This window comes from Carassius carassius, chromosome 46 (assembly GCF_963082965.1).
Source record: "Carassius carassius chromosome 46, fCarCar2.1, whole genome shotgun sequence".
NCBI classification, from domain to species: Eukaryota; Metazoa; Chordata; class Actinopteri; order Cypriniformes; family Cyprinidae; genus Carassius; species Carassius carassius.
In genome coordinates this window covers 8,726,288-8,746,268 of record NC_081800.1, presented here as the reverse complement: position 1 = coordinate 8,746,268, position 19,981 = coordinate 8,726,288, and the positions used below count along the sequence as shown (strand labels likewise).

At 34.4% G+C, this 19,981-nt stretch overlaps 1 protein-coding gene across 1 annotated transcript in view; it reads left to right on the top strand.

The window, feature by feature from the left end:
- The window catches only part of LOC132128994 (neural cell adhesion molecule L1-like protein), a 43,512-nt gene extending 34,367 nt beyond the window's left edge, over positions 1-9,145 (top strand). Inside the window, exons 23-25 of the mRNA XM_059540406.1 lie at positions 3,588-3,713; positions 4,548-4,617; positions 8,287-9,145. Of these exons, the coding sequence (XP_059396389.1) occupies positions 3,588-3,713; positions 4,548-4,617; positions 8,287-8,467 (377 nt within the window). The 3' untranslated portion in view covers positions 8,468-9,145. The remainder of the gene's footprint in view (positions 1-3,587; positions 3,714-4,547; positions 4,618-8,286) is intronic.
- Positions 9,146-19,981: the final 10,836 nt, after the last annotated feature.

Sequence of the window (19,981 nt, the reverse complement as noted above, 5' to 3'; positions counted from 1 at the left end):
AAATAAAATATGAATGAATCCATCTCTGATAATCCCGGGTTGCTATGGTCACGCAGATTTGTTTACACATTAAACTCGTGGCCACGAGAAAAAATTTGTCGTTACTTCGACAAAATGATCTTGTGGCCACGACATAATATGACGTTCCCACGAGTTAATATGACGCTCCTACAAATTAATATGTCGTGGCCACGTCATATTATCATGTTACCATGAGTTATTTTTTCGTGGCCACAACAAAACTAAGTAAACTGAACAAGTCACATTATGGGCACCGTAATATATATATATATATATATATATATATATATATATATATATATATATATATATATATATATATTATAGAAATATACACTATATATAACAGTTAGGCCTTGACAGCACTTTCCCCCTGTTGGGTCCATTTGATTTATTTATTTATTTTGCTGTATTTCCTACGATTAGTTGCATTTTATTATTTGCATTTAGCACCAATTTTTCTTTTTTTTTTTTCTTTTTTGCATTTTGCATAAACCCACTGGTTGATATAAAAATATATAAACATTCCTAACTATTTCCTAAATATAGTTCCTGTTGATTTGATGCTGTGATGATTTTATGATGCGTAGACGCATTATTTCTTTTTTCTTAATTTTCCACTGCTGCAGTCCATTCTACAGGGAAATGCATGTGGTCTGAACACTGTCTCTCTTGCAGGACAACCTTTCTCTTTCGCCTCATCTAATACAGACACTCCTTCTATCAGTGCCACCTATCCTACCTTAGGTATTCATCCATTCGTCTACCTAAACAATCACTTTCATTACTCCATATTTGAGTGAAATTAACATTAAAAGTTAGCATGAAATGAAAACTTCCCTTATTACATTGTTGACGATGATGTCAGTGCATGATTTTGCCTTTATTCCATTTTATATGTATTTTTATATAAAATTTTTCAATTAAATAGAAATAAATTCTACAATAATCTTTTATGATTGACATCACTGGTCCCTGATACAGAGATCAGTCAGTTCTGATAAAAATCCTGCCCTACAAATTTGCCTCAAATAAATATCCTCTTTTACTCCGAAATGTTATAGAAATGCTTCTTTATTCAGATTTCTGTATCACTATATCATTTCTATAACACTTTCATATGGTTATGGGTGTACTTGGATTCTTTTGCAGTAACTAACCTTTTGATAGTCTTTCCTGTATTTTGTTCTATATCTTCTTCTCTATATATTTCTCTCAGTTGTGCTCAACATATCCGCCTTTGTAAGTGACACGTCTGCAAGAATCAGCTGGAGAACCAGAGGAGAACGTTCTGATTCACAGCTCTTTGTTGGCATAATGAATCACAGTAAGGGACTTACTCATCAAACTGATTTGTCAGGATCCAATGTTTGCAGCATTGAGTTTTGTGTAACATTTAGACATATTTGTAACAAAGTTTGGAAAGTATCATTGAGGGCGGCAACAATGTGAACTTTTCTCAATTGATGATATTAATCTGTTGATTTCTTACATTAATTGGCTTTTCAACATTTTGATCAATGTGCAGATTAAAAAATGAGCTGTTGTAGAAACGTCCAAGCAGAAATGTAGGATCCTGTATAAAAACCTCTCCAAACAGCCCAAAATCCAGACCAAATGATAATGAAATTCATTCTTGAATATTTTCATTCTGTATCATTATTTTAAGCTCTTTTATCAATCTTACTCTATCAACTTTTCTAACCTTTCAGTGTCGCTTTACAGTATCATAGATATCACCTCTTTCGGCTGGGTTGTGGCCTAACACTATCTGGTCATGCGGTTATTCCTTCAGGTGATGGTATCTGGCAGCTAACAGAGGCTTTAAATACATCTAAAGGTTTCCACCTCATTGAAGGGCTCAGCCCAGGAACTGTGTACACAGTCCGGCTGCAGGCTTCACGCAGGGTTGATGTCCCTAGCCTTTTTGAAGAGGTTTTCAAGACAAGGAAAGGTGAGAAGTTAGAGAATGTAGCCAGTAGATCAGCATTAGATGTATCACTGGCATAGTAGAGTAAGTGATAGTCTTTCTGTGGGTGCATTAGCTCTAGAGGTAAAAAAAGAAAAGAGTTCTCTAATTCCGTTGAGCAAAGCAATTTTTATATATATATATATATATATATATATATATATTATTATTATTATACTTTTATAGAATGTGCTGTAAAAATAAGGCTGTGAAGTTTACAGGGGAGAAAACAGCAGCTGTGGTTGCCAGAAATTTACCTAAAAAATACAGTCACAACAGTACATCATGGTAACAAAAACTGTACATTTTAATAACTGATGTAGGGATGTGTAAAATACTATTTTGTATTTAAATACCTTTAAAAAATAAATCTAATGTATTTTGCATTTTTGCATTGTAGATTCAAAATACATAAAATTATTTTTGCCAATCAACCTCTTTATTAGACTGCTGATTTCCTGCAGGGATGGGCAGTATATTTTGTATTTTAAATACCTTTGGACAAAGTCAAATTAACTATGTATTTAAATAGATTTAATCTTAGTAATTGTTTGTTTTTAGTATTTTTGTATACTTGTTGATACAGGAAATCAGCAGTCTAATAAAGAGGTTGATTGGCAAAAAGTATTTTATGTATTTTGAAACTACAAAAATACTAAGATTAAATACTAAGATTAAATGTATTTAAATACAAAATAGTATTTTGTATTTCAAAAACATGTATTTGAAATACTGCCCATCCCTATATTACATCATTCTACGCTACTTTGTATCTGTAGAGTATACTGATAACCACTTTAACTTGTCGATGCTAAAGTGCCTTTTTGTTCTGATCTAGGTCAACTGGACACTGATTTCAAAACCCTAATGTACATAACCAAGAAGAAAAATAATCATTAGTGTATATATATATATATATATATATATATATATATATATGAACATACTGTATCTTTCAAAACTCGAAAGTTCCACTCCATAATATATGACCTTCAGAATGTAAGTTCATTGACTGTAAGGCCCTAAAACGTTCTGATATCAAATAAATCCCTTTAGACACATAACGGCCAACCTCTACACGTCAACGATGCCTACTTTTTATTTGACAGAAACTTGGCCCATCAGTTCAGTGTGAGGAGGAATTTGGGTAGATAATGTTATTCATAAACACCGGAAGAACTAACAATAATGCCACTGAATTATTTATGACTGGTAGATGTATCACCTACAGCTCTGCATGTGCTCCCAACACATCCTACATAAGAAACAAGTGACAAATTTATTTGCAACTGGGTCCCTGATCATTTAATTTTGTCAGCAAACTCACGGGTTCTGAGACAACAGCAAAGACGAGTCCATTTATATCAGAGAACTAGCAAATGTTCAAAAGAAGTTAATCAAATGTACAACCATTTAAAGACTATTCTTTGGGTTCTGGTTGTTCTTCTTTGACAATCCACATCAGAATTTGACACCAGATTCTTACTCTAACCCAACAAGACATCATCACTATTTTCCAGTATTTTTTAAGTTGACATCAGTATGACTGTTCACAAATTAAATTTTTCCAAAAACAAACTCTCCTTTGTCCTTGCAGTGTCTAGTAAACAACCCGTGGCATCCCAGGAGTGGTTTGTGGTGATCATGTGTGGAGTGGCTTTACTAACTCTGCTTGTCCTCATCGGCTGTTTTGTAATAAAGAACAAAAGCGGCAAGTACGCAGGTAAGACACAAACAGCTGCAGAGGTCACACAGAGCTCCCAGACCTCTGTTTGAGCTCTCTGGTCTCTGTAGTCAAAATGTATATACTTTAGCTTGGTGCTTTTGTTAGCTTTGTGTCAAGTGGCTCTGTCGCACCAACTCATAGATTTATTACTAGCAGTGTCAGACAGAAAACCTGAGATCAGTGAGCTTTATTGACCTGTTCTCACCTAGTACAGGTGTTCTTCACATATATTTAACCAATTTGAAATGATTTTTAATGGATTCAAGAACTAATGGATTATTGCAACAAATTTTGCATGCATTAAAATGGATAAGAACCCTTTTGGAGCTTTTGGAATAAAACCCAAGGCATTGCAAGACAGATTTGAACGTCTTGTTCTTACATCACTGTGGCTGTTCGCTATACTTTACATAAGGGTTATTTATACCTTACCGAGCTAAAAAAGAATAAATGTTGTTTTTTTTACCAGTAAGGCCAAATCTTACATTTAAGTTAAGCACACAGTAATTTTTCTAAAAGGCAGTCAGTGTCCTTGATGTGCTTCTACACAGAAAAAAATACAAAGTACTTACATTTAGAGAATATGAAACATTGAATGTTTGCTCAGCATTTGCAAATCAAGAAGATATCATATTATCTCTTATGAATAACAATAATGTCATTTTTCTTTTTTAAATGACATCAAGGCAAGAAATTTCAAAAGCAATTGAGAAAAACCAATACACAAAACACTCTCCTTGAATGTTGTAATCTCACTCCAATCGAATCTCCTAAAATAGTATATTGTGATTTTATGATAACATCTCATATTTGTATTTTTTTTCTTGGCAGTTAAGGAAAAGGAGGAAACTCCTGCTGATCCTGAAGCTCAAGCCATGTGCGAAGAATCCCTCTGCGACAGGTCAGAGAGCCACACTTGTCCTTTTATAGATTTTCATCTCTCTGAGTTCCTGTAATATCATTTCTTAATGCCTTTTCTACTGCAAATAAACCCTACATGCACACCATTTACTTGGAGTCACATGGAAAGCATTGCTATGCAAGCTTGAACTTAATCTGTGCTCACTAGCCTGCACACAGGTAGTGAACGGTAGCTTTGTTTAGCTTAAAAGTTAGATTGTTAGTGTAGAGGGGTTGGTTTGTTGTGTTACTGTATGTTAAGCCTGTAGTACAACTTTAAAAGGGTTCTGCAGTTATAGAAAGACCTGAAAATAATGGAATTTTCCAAATCAAATTTATTTATTTTTTTCCAGGCCTAAAAAAAATCATGGAAGAACAAATTAATGAAAGTTTATAGTGAATATGGGAAAAGAGAGTGTTTAAGTCAGAGTCTTTGCTAATTGTTATTATTTTAAAAGATTATTATCTGACATATTACAAATGGAAATCAGTTGATAAATTAAACATTTTGGAGCCAGTACGATTTTCTTATAAATGTATACTTTGATTTAGCAAGGTCAATTGATCAAAAGGGACAGTAAATATATATATAAATTTCAAATAAATGTTGTTCTTTTGATCTTTTATTAATAAAATAATCCCGAAAAAAATGTATCACAGTCTCCACAAAAATATTAAACTGCACAGAGGTTTTCAACACTGATAATGATAAAAATAATAACAGTTTCTTGAGCAGCAAGTCCGCATTACGGAATAATTTCTGAAGGATCATGTGAACTGAGTAACACTGAAGACTGAGTAATGATGCTCAAAATTCAGCTTTGAAAAGGATTAAAATAGTATATATATATATATATATATATATATATATATATATATATACACACACACACACACACACACACACACTCACCGGCTACTTAGTTACACCTTTTCAATTGCTTGGTAACACAAATTGCTAATCAGCCAATCACATGGAAGCAACTCATTTTCACAGACAACCATCTCTAGGGTTTACAGAGATAGAAAGGCAACAGTAACTCAAATAACCACTCGTTAGAACCAAGGTAAGCAGAAAACCATCTCTGAACACACAACACATCGAACCCTGAAGCAGATGAGCTACAGCAGCAGAAAACAACACCGGGTGTCGCTCCTGTCAGCTATGAACAGGAAACAGAGGCTACAATTCACACAGGCTCACCAAAACTGGAAAATAGAAGATTGGAAAAACTTTACCTGGTCTCGATTTCCACTGCAACATTCAGATGGTAGGGTCAGAATTTGGCATAAAGAACATGAAAGCATGGATCCATCCTGCCTTGTCTCAGTTGTTCAGGCTGGTGGTGGTGGTGTATGGTGTGGGGGATATTTTCTTGGCACACTTTGGGCCCTTTAGTACCAACTGAGCATTGTTTAAACACCACAGCCTACCTGAGTATTGTTTCTGATAATGTCCATCCCTTTATAAATCTTGAACGGTAGATTTGCATCATGGATGTGCAGCCCATAAATCTGCAGCAACTGCGTGATGCTATCATGTCAATATGGACCAAAATCTCTGAGGAATGTTTCCAACACCTTGTTGAATCTATACCACGAAGAATTAAGGCAGTTCTGAAGGCAAAAGGGGGTCCAACCCGATACTAGCAAGGTGTACCTAATAAAGTGGCCAGTGAGTGTGTGTGTATATATATATATATATATATATACAATCTATCAAATCTTATTAACTGTAGTGCATATTTAAACCATCAGAAATGTCTGGAAATATGATGGAAATTTGTTGGATAAAAAAAAATGTGTAGTTAATGATGGAAAAACAACAACAATTATGGCCCTGAAACTGTTACACCCAGGTGCAATGTGACAAGTGGCACATTAAAAAAACCTGTGTGGAAAACAGACCAGAGGCGAGCGAAAAGTGGGGCTGCATGCAGTTAACTTGTATACTTGCAAATGGAGTAGCTTGAATCCATAAATGTGTTTCCATCTCATTACACTTAGACACAGAGATGCCCGTATTATTGCTCCCTCAGGAAAGAAATGCAGCTTCAGCAGAGGCTCAGAGTCTGATCTGTACGCTACCCTTGTTTGGGGAGTTATAGCACCAGACACTCAAACATCTGCTAACCGAAAGAAACCAGATAGGGAAGTACGTCACTTACCAGCTGTGGAGTATGACAGTTGCCTCAGAGGCTTTCAAAACTGCGTTACTCTGGCTTACACAAGGTTTATCATGTAACACCATTGGTGATATTCATTTGATGCACTGTAACATGATAGAGTGCATTGAATTTTGGGATACTGAGATATAATATATATATTACAGGATGACTGATAAAGGATTTAGCAAATACTGGTAACCAAACTGGGTAAAGTTAAACTGAGATTAGTCTGTCAGTCAGTTACTGAAACACACAGATACACACACACTCACACAAACTGTTTTCTATTGTAATATATTTTAAAATGTAATTTATTCCTGTGATGTAAGCTGAATTTTCAGCATCAGGATCATGCACATGATCCTGTATGCTGATTTGCTGCTCAGTTATCATTGGTGCTCAATTATTAATAATGATTTTTATTTTATTAATGTTGAAAACTGTTTGCTGCTTGATATTTTTGTGAAAACGGTGATAATTGTTTCAGGAATCTAATGAACAGAAAATAAATATTTTGTAAAAAATGTAGCCTATTTACTGTCACATTTTAAATAAATTTAATGCATCGTTGCAGAATACAAGCATCTATTTATGTATGTATGCATTTATTAAATAATTGTATGACACCCAAACTTTTAAATGGTACTGTAAATGTAAAATGGATTTCACAAAACTATGAAGCAGTTTTTAACATTAATAGTAATAAGTATTAAGTTTCTTGATCAGCAAATAAGCCTGATTTTATTATTTATTGATTATTTATTAAAATGTAAGTGTTTTAAAAAAAAGTTATTTTAGAGTATTACTATTTTTACTGTATTTATGATCAAATAAATGCAGCATTGGTTAGCATAAGAGATGTTTAATGATAACAGGTTCTGATACAATTATTTTACTTTTTATCTGCACTGATTAATTGGCAAAAGCATCTAATTTCTACACGTTGTTAACTCTATATATTTTGAAGACATGATGCAATGCAGTCTCTACTGGGAATTGTTCTCCTATGGTCAGTGGGACTACAATTTCCAAAATTAAAAGAGGACAAATGTCAGTTTATCCTAATAAATGTTCAGTTTGGATTAATTGTATCGCTATCCAAGATGTTGTGGCATCTTATAGTAATTGGGAGCTTACGAGGTGACCCCCTGTCTCATTCCAGAAACCTGCTTGCTGGCAGTGTGCCTGCTCTCAAATTGGCAGCTAATTTTGGTTTGTCCCATCATTCCTATAGGGACTAAAGTAACCTGACAGGCTGTTTGTCTACAGGCACACATAGCATGTCTTAAGTTGGTCCTCTCGTTGGCTTGCTCTCTGCAATTTTCTCTCTCTCTAGTTTTGAGAATTGCCATCAGGCCATTGCAATTAGTAATTAGCAGAAAGTAGTGATTATATCCTTCCCATACACCCTCCTACACCCGCTCTGTCTGCCAGCCTCGACTAGTATCATCTTCTTAGTCACTCAGAGCTGAATTTGACTCATTTTTCTTGTTGTTTGACAGTGACAATGATAAGAAGCCGCTGAAGAGCAGCAAGCCATTGTTCACAGACATCAAAGAAGATGATAACAGTGAGGACGACAGCAGTGAGTTCGACGAAGATGGGTCATTCATCGGGGAGTACACGGGGAACAAGCGCAGGGGGTCCACAGAGGTGAACGGACATGCCCCCGTGACCTCATAATGCTGGTTCAATCTTAGGAACTTTTAAACAATTTTACAGGGAGAACGAAAAGATTGTTTGTATGATGTGCCATGAATTTGTCTGCATTTTTTAAGAGTTTGCTTTTGCGTGAATGGCCACTTCTTTACAGTATTAATATGAAGAGTGATGACAGGTTATAGTTCTGGCCAACATGAAAATTATGCCATCATTTATTCATCACTATGCCGTTTCAAACCGGTATGACTGACTTCTTGAGACGTTTAGCAGAATGTTCACACTGCTCTTTCCTTACAATAAAAATAAATGGTGACCAAGAAATGCAAAGCTTCAAAAAAAGACAAAAATAGATCTATACCCTTGTGAAAAAGAAGTACATTTTAGCATACTTAAAAAATAGTACTTATGGAAATAATATACTTTAAAAGAATATACGTTAAGTGCAACTGACTGTGATGTTTTGTAGTGTACACTATTTGAATGTTATTTGCAATTAGCTTAGTAATTAAATTTATATTAAATCCATTTAAATTTAAGAGTATTTCTTGACCAACTTAAGTAGGACTTCTTTATATGTTGATATTTATATATTAAGTACATCTTTATTTGTTATTTCATAATTAAATTTTCTTTGAAATATGGTTAAATTCTACTGATGAATATAATTACGGGCATTTATTGTAAACTAAAATATATTTTAATGTTATTTCTACTGAATAGCCATTGTCATAGTCATGAAAGTGTATTCTTACACTTAAGTAGCCTTTTATTTTATTTTCTACAAGTAGATTTTTTAAAACATATTTTAAGATATTAATTAAACTACAAGTGCACATTTAATACAATCAAGCACACTTATTTTTCACAGGGGTATTCAAAGTCTTCTCAAACCATACAATATGAAATTCAATAAGTCATTACTCACTGATAATCTGCTGCAACTCTCAAATCTCATTCACATTTGCACATATTCTAATATGGCGCATCAAGATATATCACAGCAGGCTTTATATCAGTGATGGGATAAAAAATAACTCTGGTTTACGTGACGTGAGTAAATTAAGACAGAATTTACATTCTTGGATGAGCAAATAGCAATTTTTTTGGTTTTATGAAACAATATTTGCCCTACAACAAAACAATCAGGTTTGTGCACCTTAAAATTCAAGTGGATTGCATGGTTGCGGTTGGATTAGGTAACATTTTCACTATTACTGCTGAAGAAAAATAAATAATTCATGGCCTGTCACAAAACTGATATCTTGACAGCACAATTTTCGGTTACATGTTTGCTTGTGTGGGCAATCACGTAACCTCTCTGCACGCCTCTCAGCAAGATACTGACACAATGAAACAAAACAATTATGTTCTGACTCTTCAATATATCTACAAAAACATATTTCTGTTTAACCACATATTTGATTAAAACTGACGTTGGCACTGCCATTGGAAAGAAATCGACTAGAAAGTTCAACATTAAATGGTTAGATCCCATATTTTTCTACTTGAACTAATATGCAAAAACAAGTTTTAGCCCATGTAAGCTACCACCATATGGGGGATTATGTAATCAATAATGTAAAAAGATCGTCTTATCATCTTCTTGAAATGACTCAAATTTAATCAAGTCCTTCGCTATACTTTCGGTGTCTTTGGCAAATCTTTTACATTTTCTAATCCAGTTTTGCCTCCAAAATGAGATGAAAAACACTTCTTCTTGTGTTTAACATCAAAATCCATGTTCCTAAATAATGTCCGGGCCGCAATCCAACATAATGTCAATCCAACTTAAAATCCCACTAACATATTTATTATTACTGAGAAAAAAAATATATATATGTGTGTGGTTATATGTGATTTTTTTTTCTTATTTTCTTTTTTGTCTTATTTTGAAAATGCTCTTCTGTTCTTTCTCTGTACATATATGTAGATTATATTTTTTGTAAGTTTTTTTCACATTTTTATTTTGTGCATTTCAATCTGCCTGATATATTGCTTAAAAGAGGTTTTAAAATATGTTGTGTAAATTGTTCATCCTTCTATCTTCAGACCTGAAAAACGTTTACTCACACATTTGCTGTGCTTTGCTATATTCGTCATTCAAAATACAATGAAATGTTGAATAAGACATTTTGCCACAGACACACAGGACAATAAAAATTACTTTAAACAGTGAATCGAAATGTTTTTCTATTCATAGAAACATATTAGTTATATATAATCATCTTATATTGAGACATCAGATTTGTTTTCATTATTATTATTAAATGAAAAATGCATTAGAAAAGTGAGGTAAACTGTTTCCATGGACCTGTAAAGGAGTTGTAAAGGAGTCAGAGTAGTAATAAGCTGACACACACACTCTTGTGGAAAGTGCCTTGTGACCGTTGACTCCCTGTGTCTCTACAATACAGCGGTGCACCAATTAAAACACACACAGTGCTTTTAAGGGCACAACCTCTGCAATTAAAGCCAGTGTTAAAGCACATCCTGAGAAGCCTGAACACGTCCCACATGACTGGAAAGAACCAGAACATGTACAAGAGGGTCACCACTGGCCAAGACTCAGTGAGGTAGACAGTAAGCTGATTTGATGATTGTGTGGACGTTCAACATTCTTTTGCATACACTGGTATACATACTAGTATCCTGTTATATTATATAGATCAGTGGTTTTCAACAGAGGGTGAAAGAAATATATAAATAAAACAAAACAAATGTTTTTAACCAAAGCTATACTAATATGATGAAGTTTCATTTCATCTCTCATAAATAATAATAATTTAATTAACATTTTAATAAGATACAGTATATACAGTAACAATATACATCAATATACAATAGGCTTAAAATTCAGCACTTAGTTTATACAATATTTTTCTCCATCTTGCTATAAACCAAGGAGTCTTGGAGACCTAGGTAGAGAGAAAATTATTATAAATTGGGATGAAAGAAATTAAATAAATTCTGCTGTTTTAGTGCACAAACACTTAATTTATTATGTCAAGCTGTCATTGTAACCTCTGCCTACGGTGTCTTAGCCTTTTACTTTATGGCAATTTAATAATGTTTATGACAACTGAGGTAAGGTTCTTATTTTTAAAAACACAGAAATGTTTTTCCCTTCATCGCGAATGTCCAAGGCAAGTTGACAATGTTCTTATTACATTTAGAGGTTCCCTCTAGAAGGAAGCTGTTAACAGTAAATCCATCCTTTTCTTTCTAAGAAAAGTGTCCCAGTTTAAGAAAAAAACTGAAAAACAATTAAAAACAATAATTGCATAAGACGGCATAACACATAAATTGCGTACATTTTAAGGACCAATTCTCTTTAATAACTAGTTGCTTGTTAGAATTCATATTACTAGCATGTTGACATTTTATTATAAAGCACATATCAATGCCTTATTTTGCATGACCATATTCTAGATCCCTTAATCATACCTAACCTTAACAACTACCATACTAACAAATAATTAGCAGCAAATTAAGAATTTATTGAAGCAAAATTCAGTTAATATATATATATATATATATATATATATATATATATATATATATATATATATATATATATATATATATATTTGAAATACATTCTCTGAAAACTATTATCATAATACTTATTATTTAATTTTTCTACTTTAAAATGTCAGGTTTATTTAGGTGTGTTACTTGCTATTTCTTTGTTTAATTATTAGTGAAATTTACTAGAAATGAGTGAAATAAATTCTGGCCATGTGAGTTTCTGATCTCATTTTGCAGGTAAATTGCCATTCTTCCACCCAAAGCTCTTCAAGATTATCTAGGCATCCAGCTATATATAATCAGCTGAGTCCATGGCTAAAGCAATTGAAAAGCACCCAATGCTTAGTGCTGAAATAATGCGTCATTCACACCGATAATCCCTGCTTCGTGCTGGATTATTCTTTCATCCTCTCTAAAATTGCTTTCTCTGTAGAGCAATGAAACCCACTAAACAACAACAAAAGATTACCCCCACCCCCCATCAGTAGACCTTGGACTCAAAAATGAATCGCCTCAAGGCTATCAGATTCAACATGTAACAACACACAGGTAAAGTCCAGAGTGAACCCCAGTGAGCATCTGAGGTCTGTGCACCTGTGCAATTATATATGACTGAGGTGTTTCATTGATGAACCAAAACTCAACTTTGTTGGCCTCGTTAATAATATTTCCATACATTTCCAGTTCTTTTGGTGATCTACTGTGCTCTGTTGTTATGGATGTAATTTACTTTTCATTCAGTTAATTTCAATCAATTGGTCAAACCAGTCATTAATCATCAAGTTATTTGGCGTTTGAATCAGTCAGAGCGGGTTTAATATAATTGATTCACTTGCTCAAAATGAATCAGTTCAGAATATTTTGAAACTGTTATTTTTATTTTAATCAGAGGTGTCAAGTAACGAAGTACAAATAGACCCCTTAATCGCCTACGTCACTGTGACGTCACCGCTCTAGCTGGAGGCAAAACATAAGGCAGAACTCATAGCAGATGCGCTAAAAGTTTGAGGTTTTGACTTTATAATGTCTTCTTGTTGGGTTTTTGGCTGCCAGAATAGAAGGAACAGCACTTTTGTTTCAAAACTAAAGTTTTACCGGATCCCGGCAGACATTCATTCACAAAAATCAAGAAGACAATTCTGGTTGAATGCAATACGGCGTACAGACTGGACGGAGATGATAATAAATAATGCTCGTGTTTGCAGTGCACACTTCATATCAGGTAAAATAATCTATGCATATGAACTGGTGTGTTGGTTTTATCTAGTAAATCAGCAAGTTTCTGTTTTATAGGTGAAAAGTCATCAACCTTCAGTGCAATAGCTAGTTTAAATGTTAAACAAACATACAGCGATAGATGTGTGTGCCATCCTTTGAATGGTGTTTTAAAATAATACACATTGCTAATCATAGTTAGCCCAGCGATAGGTTACATTAGAAAATAAGCCTTGACAAAATTCCCCATACCACCCAAAAGTAATTCATATGGCCGTATGGCATACGGGTCAGGTAGCATGATTCCATCCGCGAGAGTTAATAATAAAAAAAAAAAAAGCTGTCACGGTCCCGCAGAGTCAGGGACTGTACATATTCGGACAGTTCTGAACCTTCTTCTGCATCCATGTTTAATAAATCCCTCCTAAAACGTGCAAGCTTACGCTTGTCAACATTGTGTCCGCGCCTCTTTTTGCCTCAAGCTAAGCCCCGCCCCGCCCCGCCCACCCGGAGACGTTGGAATGTTTACAAGCTTTTAAGGGGTCTATATTTCCTTACATTACTTAAGTATAAATTTTGGGTATCTATACTTTACTTGAGTAATTATTTTTCAGCCGACTTTTTACTTCTACTCCTTACATTTTCACGCAAGTATCTGTACTTTCTACTCCTTACATTTTAAAACTAGGTTAGTTACTGCTAGTTCATTTCGGCTTGTTTTCATTTGTCATCATTAAAAAATAAAAAATAAAAAATAAAAAACTATCCAGATAAATCGCGCCATCCAGATGGAGTGAATTGGGGTTGGATGAGAAGTATAAACATATACCATTCCGACACCCTATTGGTTTGTACGCGATCCATCGCATCTGCACATGACACAAATCACATCACAGTCCAGCCAGGACATAGACAGTTTTGGGTTAGTTTATCAAAAAATATATTTCTTAAAAAGGAAGGGTTGGGTATGGAACCGATATCCGATCGCCTCAGAGTCAGTCCACTTAAATTTCATATGAGATCGGCGTCAGACCGGTTTCCTCTCCGTCTTTCAGCGCGCTCTTCAACCCGCAGACCTTGAGCAGAGCAGCGCATGCGCACTTAAACACAAACAGAGGACACAAGGTATTTGTTTATCGATAGATTGTTAGAATATCTGTATCTGTGCAACTCTTTGTCATAAATTCAGTTTACAAAAGGTCACGAGGGAGCCGGTTTCCCATCTACTGTAAAGTTTTTGCTCATTACACCACAGCTGTTTCCTCCAGTGAAAATCTAGCCCTTAACACATATGAACGAACACATACTTTAATTATTTAACACTTATTTAAATATACTTAATTTAATCATGCGTACTATACACTACTGTGCAAAAGTCTTAGGCACGTTAGTATTTTCACTTATAAGAATGGTGATCGGCCAGTTATTTATATATTTTGCTATAGTGTGTCAGTATAAAATAACAGTTTACATTTCCAAACATCCATTTTGCTGTTGTCAGACTGCTTGTGCATTCAAAATCGCACTAGATTATTATTAAAATTAATGGCAACTGATATTTCCTTCTGACACACTACAGCAAAAGATTTTTTGGGGTGAAAATACCAATGAGCCTAAGACTTTTGCACAGTACTATATTTTAAAAATGACATTGTTGCTACTTTATAAAGAATGAGCATACAGTCATTCATAGAACTGATTAAAGACAGTGACAGACAGCACTCATGTTAACTAAATATCAGAGTGAGCGACAGGGATACAGTAGAAACATTATGTGTGGTTTTGTATTAAATAATGACCCAGATTGTGAAATACATTTATTAGCCTTAGATTAAGGGAAGCACAACTTGGGAAATGAGAGCATCCAAGGTGATAGCTATGGATTTATTTTAAATATTTGTAATGTTCTATAATATTATCAATAGTTTTGTTTGTGGTTCTTTTTTTTAAAGTATCGGTTCAGGTACCGTTTAGGTGCCGGTACCATTTTAAAAGTATCAAAAAGGCACTGGACCCGACTTAAAAGTAATTATTTCTCACTGGCTCATTTACCAAATGGGTGCTTTCTCTTCGTCCTCCACAAATTAAGCTACTGTAGGTAGTTCGATAGCGAGACATTGTAATAAATTATCGTTTGCGATTGACGACGCGATTGACAATGTTGTGATAAGTAGGCTATGCCAACTTTGTAACTTTGTAACTTCTCTCTAAAAAGTACTGAAGTACCTGTACTTATTAATAGGCCTACTTTCTAAATCCCACATTGTTTAATGCAGAAGTGTTCTAGTCTGTACAGTATGCAATTATATCAGAAATATCTGTAATTCAATTAAAATAAATTACAGTAAATTACAAAAAATAAAGTAAATATTTACTTCAAGCATTATACCAAACAATGTAATAAACAGGCATTTGAAATAAAATTAAGCTTACAATTTTAAATATATAATATCAGATATTAAAAAGGTAACTTCAATGTAGCATTTACATTTTTCTATGTAGAGTCAGTGAGACAGTAAGATTTATTTTTTTTAAGAAATTGATACTTTTATTTAGAATCTTCTTTAAAAAATGAAGATTTTCCAACCTTTAAACTTGAATGCTAGTGTAGTAGTGTAACAAGCTACTATCTCTAAAGTGTAACGTATAGCTAGCTATTTTATATTTAATTAGCTATTTTTTACAGAGAAGCTAGCTTTCCCAGCACTCACTAGAACAAACTATGCATGAACGGTTAATACTTCTATACTAAGTATTGGCAATAGTTAGAGTGATGCTACTCTACCTTTTCCTTCAATCTTCAGGCTTCATTTCCCTGCCCATGACATTTGATAGCTTGACACTGTTGATTAACTATTCCTGTTAGATCTGATGAATTAAGCCCAGGCAAACTGGAGGTTTTAAGACCACAAAAGGCCAATATTAATATCTCAATTACATAGCTGAAATACATGGTCAAGCTATAGTGTTTGCTCTCATAGATGCCATTAAACAAGTAAAAAGTCCCAAAGGTGTTCTAAAGGTGCTGGTCATATAATTAGAATATCATCAAAAAGTTGATTTATTTCACTAATTCCATTCAAAAAGTGAAACCTGTATATTATATTCATTCATAACACAGAGACTGATATATTTCAAACGATTATTTCTTTTAATTTTGATGATTATAACTGACAACTAAGGAAAATCCCAAATTCAGTATCTCAGAAAATTAGAATATAACTTAAGACCAATACAAAGAAAGGATTTTTAGAAATCCTTTAGGCCAACTAAAAAGTATGAAAATTAAAAGTATGAGCATGTACAGCATTCAATACTTAGTTGGGACTCCTCTTGCCTGAATTACTGCAGCAATGCGGTGTGGCATGGAGTAGATCAGTCTGTGGCACTGCTCAAGTATTATGAGAGCCCAGGTTGCTCTGATAGTGGCCTTCAGCTCTTCTTCATTCTTGGGTCTGGTATATCTTATCTTCCTCTACACAATTCCCCATAGATTTTCTATGGGGTTAAGGTCAGGCAAGTTTGCTGGCCAATTAAGAACAGGGATACCATGGTCCTTAAACCAGGCACTGGTAGCTTTGGCACTGTGTGCAGTTGCCAAGTCCTGTTGGAAAATGAAATCTGCATCTCCATAAAGTTGGTCAGCAGCAGGAAGCATGAAGTGCTCTAAAACTTACTGGTATACAGCTGCGTTGACTTTGGAACTCAGAAAACCCAGTGGACCAACACCAGCAGATGACATGGCACGGCAAACCATTACTGACTGTGGAAACTTTACACTGGACCTCAAGCAACGTGGATTGTGTGTCTCTCCTCTCTTCCTCCAGACTCTGGGACCCTGATATCCAAAGGAAATGCAAAATTTACTTTCATCAGAGAACATAAGTTTAGACCACTCAGCAGCAATCCAGTCCTTTTTGTCTTTAGACACTTCTGATGCTGTCTGTTGTTCAAGCGTGGCTTGACACAAGGAATGCGACAGCTGAAACCCATGTCTTGCATACGTCTGTACGTAGTGGTTCTTGAAGCACTGACTCCAGCTGCAGTCCACTATTTGTGGATCTCCCCCACTTTTTTGAATGGGTTTTGTTTCACAATCCTCTCCAGGGTGCGGTTATCCCTATTGCTTGTACACTTTTTTCTACCACATATTTTCCTTCCCTTCGCCTCTCTATTAATGTGCTTGGACACAGAGCTCTGTGATCAGCCAGCCTCTTTTGCAATGACCTTTTGTGTCTTGCCCTCCTTGTGCAAGGTGTCAATGGTCATCTTTTGGACAACTGTCAGGTCAGCAGTCTTCCCCATGATTGTGTAGCCTACAGAACTAGACTGAGAGACCATTTAAAGGCCTTTGCAGGTGTTTTGAGTTAATTAGCTGATTAGAGTGTGGCATCAGGTGTCTTCAATATTGAACCTTTTCACAATATTCTAATTTTCTGAGATACTGTATTTAGGATTTTCCTTAGATCTCAGTTATAAACATCAAAATTAAAAGAAATAAACGTTTAAAATATATCAGTCTGTGTGTAATGAATGAATATAATTATATGAACAGCACCTGTATACCATCTAAAGAACTTTCATTGCTTGCAAGGTGTGTAAAAAGAAAGCACCAAGGTTAAGGAAACTTGTGAACACATTTACCATCCACTGTGAATTGATGCTGTGAAAGCTCTATAGGAGCATCAGGTACAGGAGGTTACGTTTACCACACATAAAGCTGTAGTTAAAATGTTTTAGGAAGTACCTCAGTAGGTGATTCTGAATCAATGCACAGTGAACCTCTCTTGGGTCAATTCACTGTTTTCATTCGTCAAACATAAACATAGACTCTAACCCTGACCCTAACACCATTAGATTCAGACACAGCGGCTCTCAAATCTTTAATAAAGAATGAAATCAGCTTGCAAATAAAAACACCGGGGCTTTGCTGAAGACAAGGTTTGATCTACTAATTATTCCAGAGAGCAGCGATGCCGACACAGACTGTACAAGAAGGTGGAGGACACATGCTATGGAGTTTTTATTAATAATGAACACATAGTTCACAGGGAGGTAAAATATGACAGGTGTCATATTTCAAAATTCCTGAGTTGCTTTGTTAATAAACAGAGGACTTTTAAGAGAACTACTCTCAAACAAAACTGTCAAGTTGTCAAGCTCAGTGAGAAAAACTTGTGACTACTATAATTTTTTACACAGCTGCAAAATATGGTTGCCAGTCCTGTTTTAGAGTCCTTAATGTGGTTAGGTTGACACACAGATTGGTTATAAACATTTTATTATTTTTAACTAAACTGCCTTTCCTAAATGTTTAGGACTTACATCCACATTTTCGGTAATGTGTGGCAGATGAACTTATGCCTTAATTGGAGTCATTAAATAAATGTGTATGTTGTAATAAGATTTACCAGTGTTATGAAGGTTCCATTTATTTATTTTTATTTTTTTATATTTACTTTAGTGATTATGGTTACAGATGATATTTACTGCAATCATTAAACAGAATAATTTATATGATACTGCAAGATGTCACACTGCCAAATATGATAGTGGATCAGCATGATTGTATCTGAACTTTATGTAATTTATGCTGATTACTGTGAATTTTAAAGATGTGTCTTCACATTAATTATTTCAATTTTTTTCAACTGATATTATTCGCTAATAATTGTCAACAAAGAAACTTGAGCTAAAGGTCTCCATCAGTGGAGATCCACATCATTAATCCAAAACACCATTTATGTAAAAATGTTTTAAATTTAATACCAAACATTTGAATGCACCTTTAATAATGCGTTAGAATAAATGTATATGATTATATTTCATTCAAAGCCAATGGACACAAATGTTGAGGTCTCTAAATAGTGATAAATGCAAAATCAATGATGGTGACAGTTGTGGTAACAAAAATTACGACAGACTGTATCCAAAGATAAAAATAAAAAAATAAATAAAATAGATGAAAAAGGAGAAATGCAATAGGCTGCATTGCTATTAGCTTGCTGTGAAAGACGAAATAACATATTTTGAAAAATGTCTCTTTGTCCACACAATGACAGTCAATGGGGACAATTTTAATTGTTTTGCATTCCAGTGAACTTCATTTACAGACCAAAACATTTTTTTTCTTTATTCTTCAAAATATCTTCTTTTTTGCTCTCTCTGTCATGTAGTTTTGGACATCATAAGAGTGGGGAAATCAGAACAATGTCCATTTTTCAGTATGTATTTCAATATGTATAGCATCTTAAAATGCTCACAAGGTTTTGGAACAGAGCCAGTGTGACATTTAAGAGTGTCCTACAGAAACATTCATGTTCTTTAGGGACCTTAGTCCCTCTGTTCCTTTGCTTGTCCTGTTCTCACATTAGACTGAAAATTTTTCTTACTAGGAAGGCAATTATGTAAAGATGTCTGTTAGAAGTCATTACTTCCTGGTACAACACTTTTAGATAGTTACTGTGCAATTGCACAAGTCAGCAAGCCAATCAAATGTGGAATCAGCAGGAACAAGGAAACTCTCATCCATGAAAGAAATAATGAGAGCTGAACGATGTTAATAAGCTTACAAAGCACGACTGGGTAATGGAGAGAGAACCTCTACTATCACTGTGTTTATTTCTCATTCAGTATTCATGAGGTACTACACAATATGGACAGGCACATACTATGCATCTTTTACTGCTTTTGGATATACTAAAGGCTAAATGAAAACAGAAAGATATGTTTTGTTTAAACAGGCCTCATTTTTCAGAATATAAACTTAAATGTGCAGTCAGTAATGTTTTA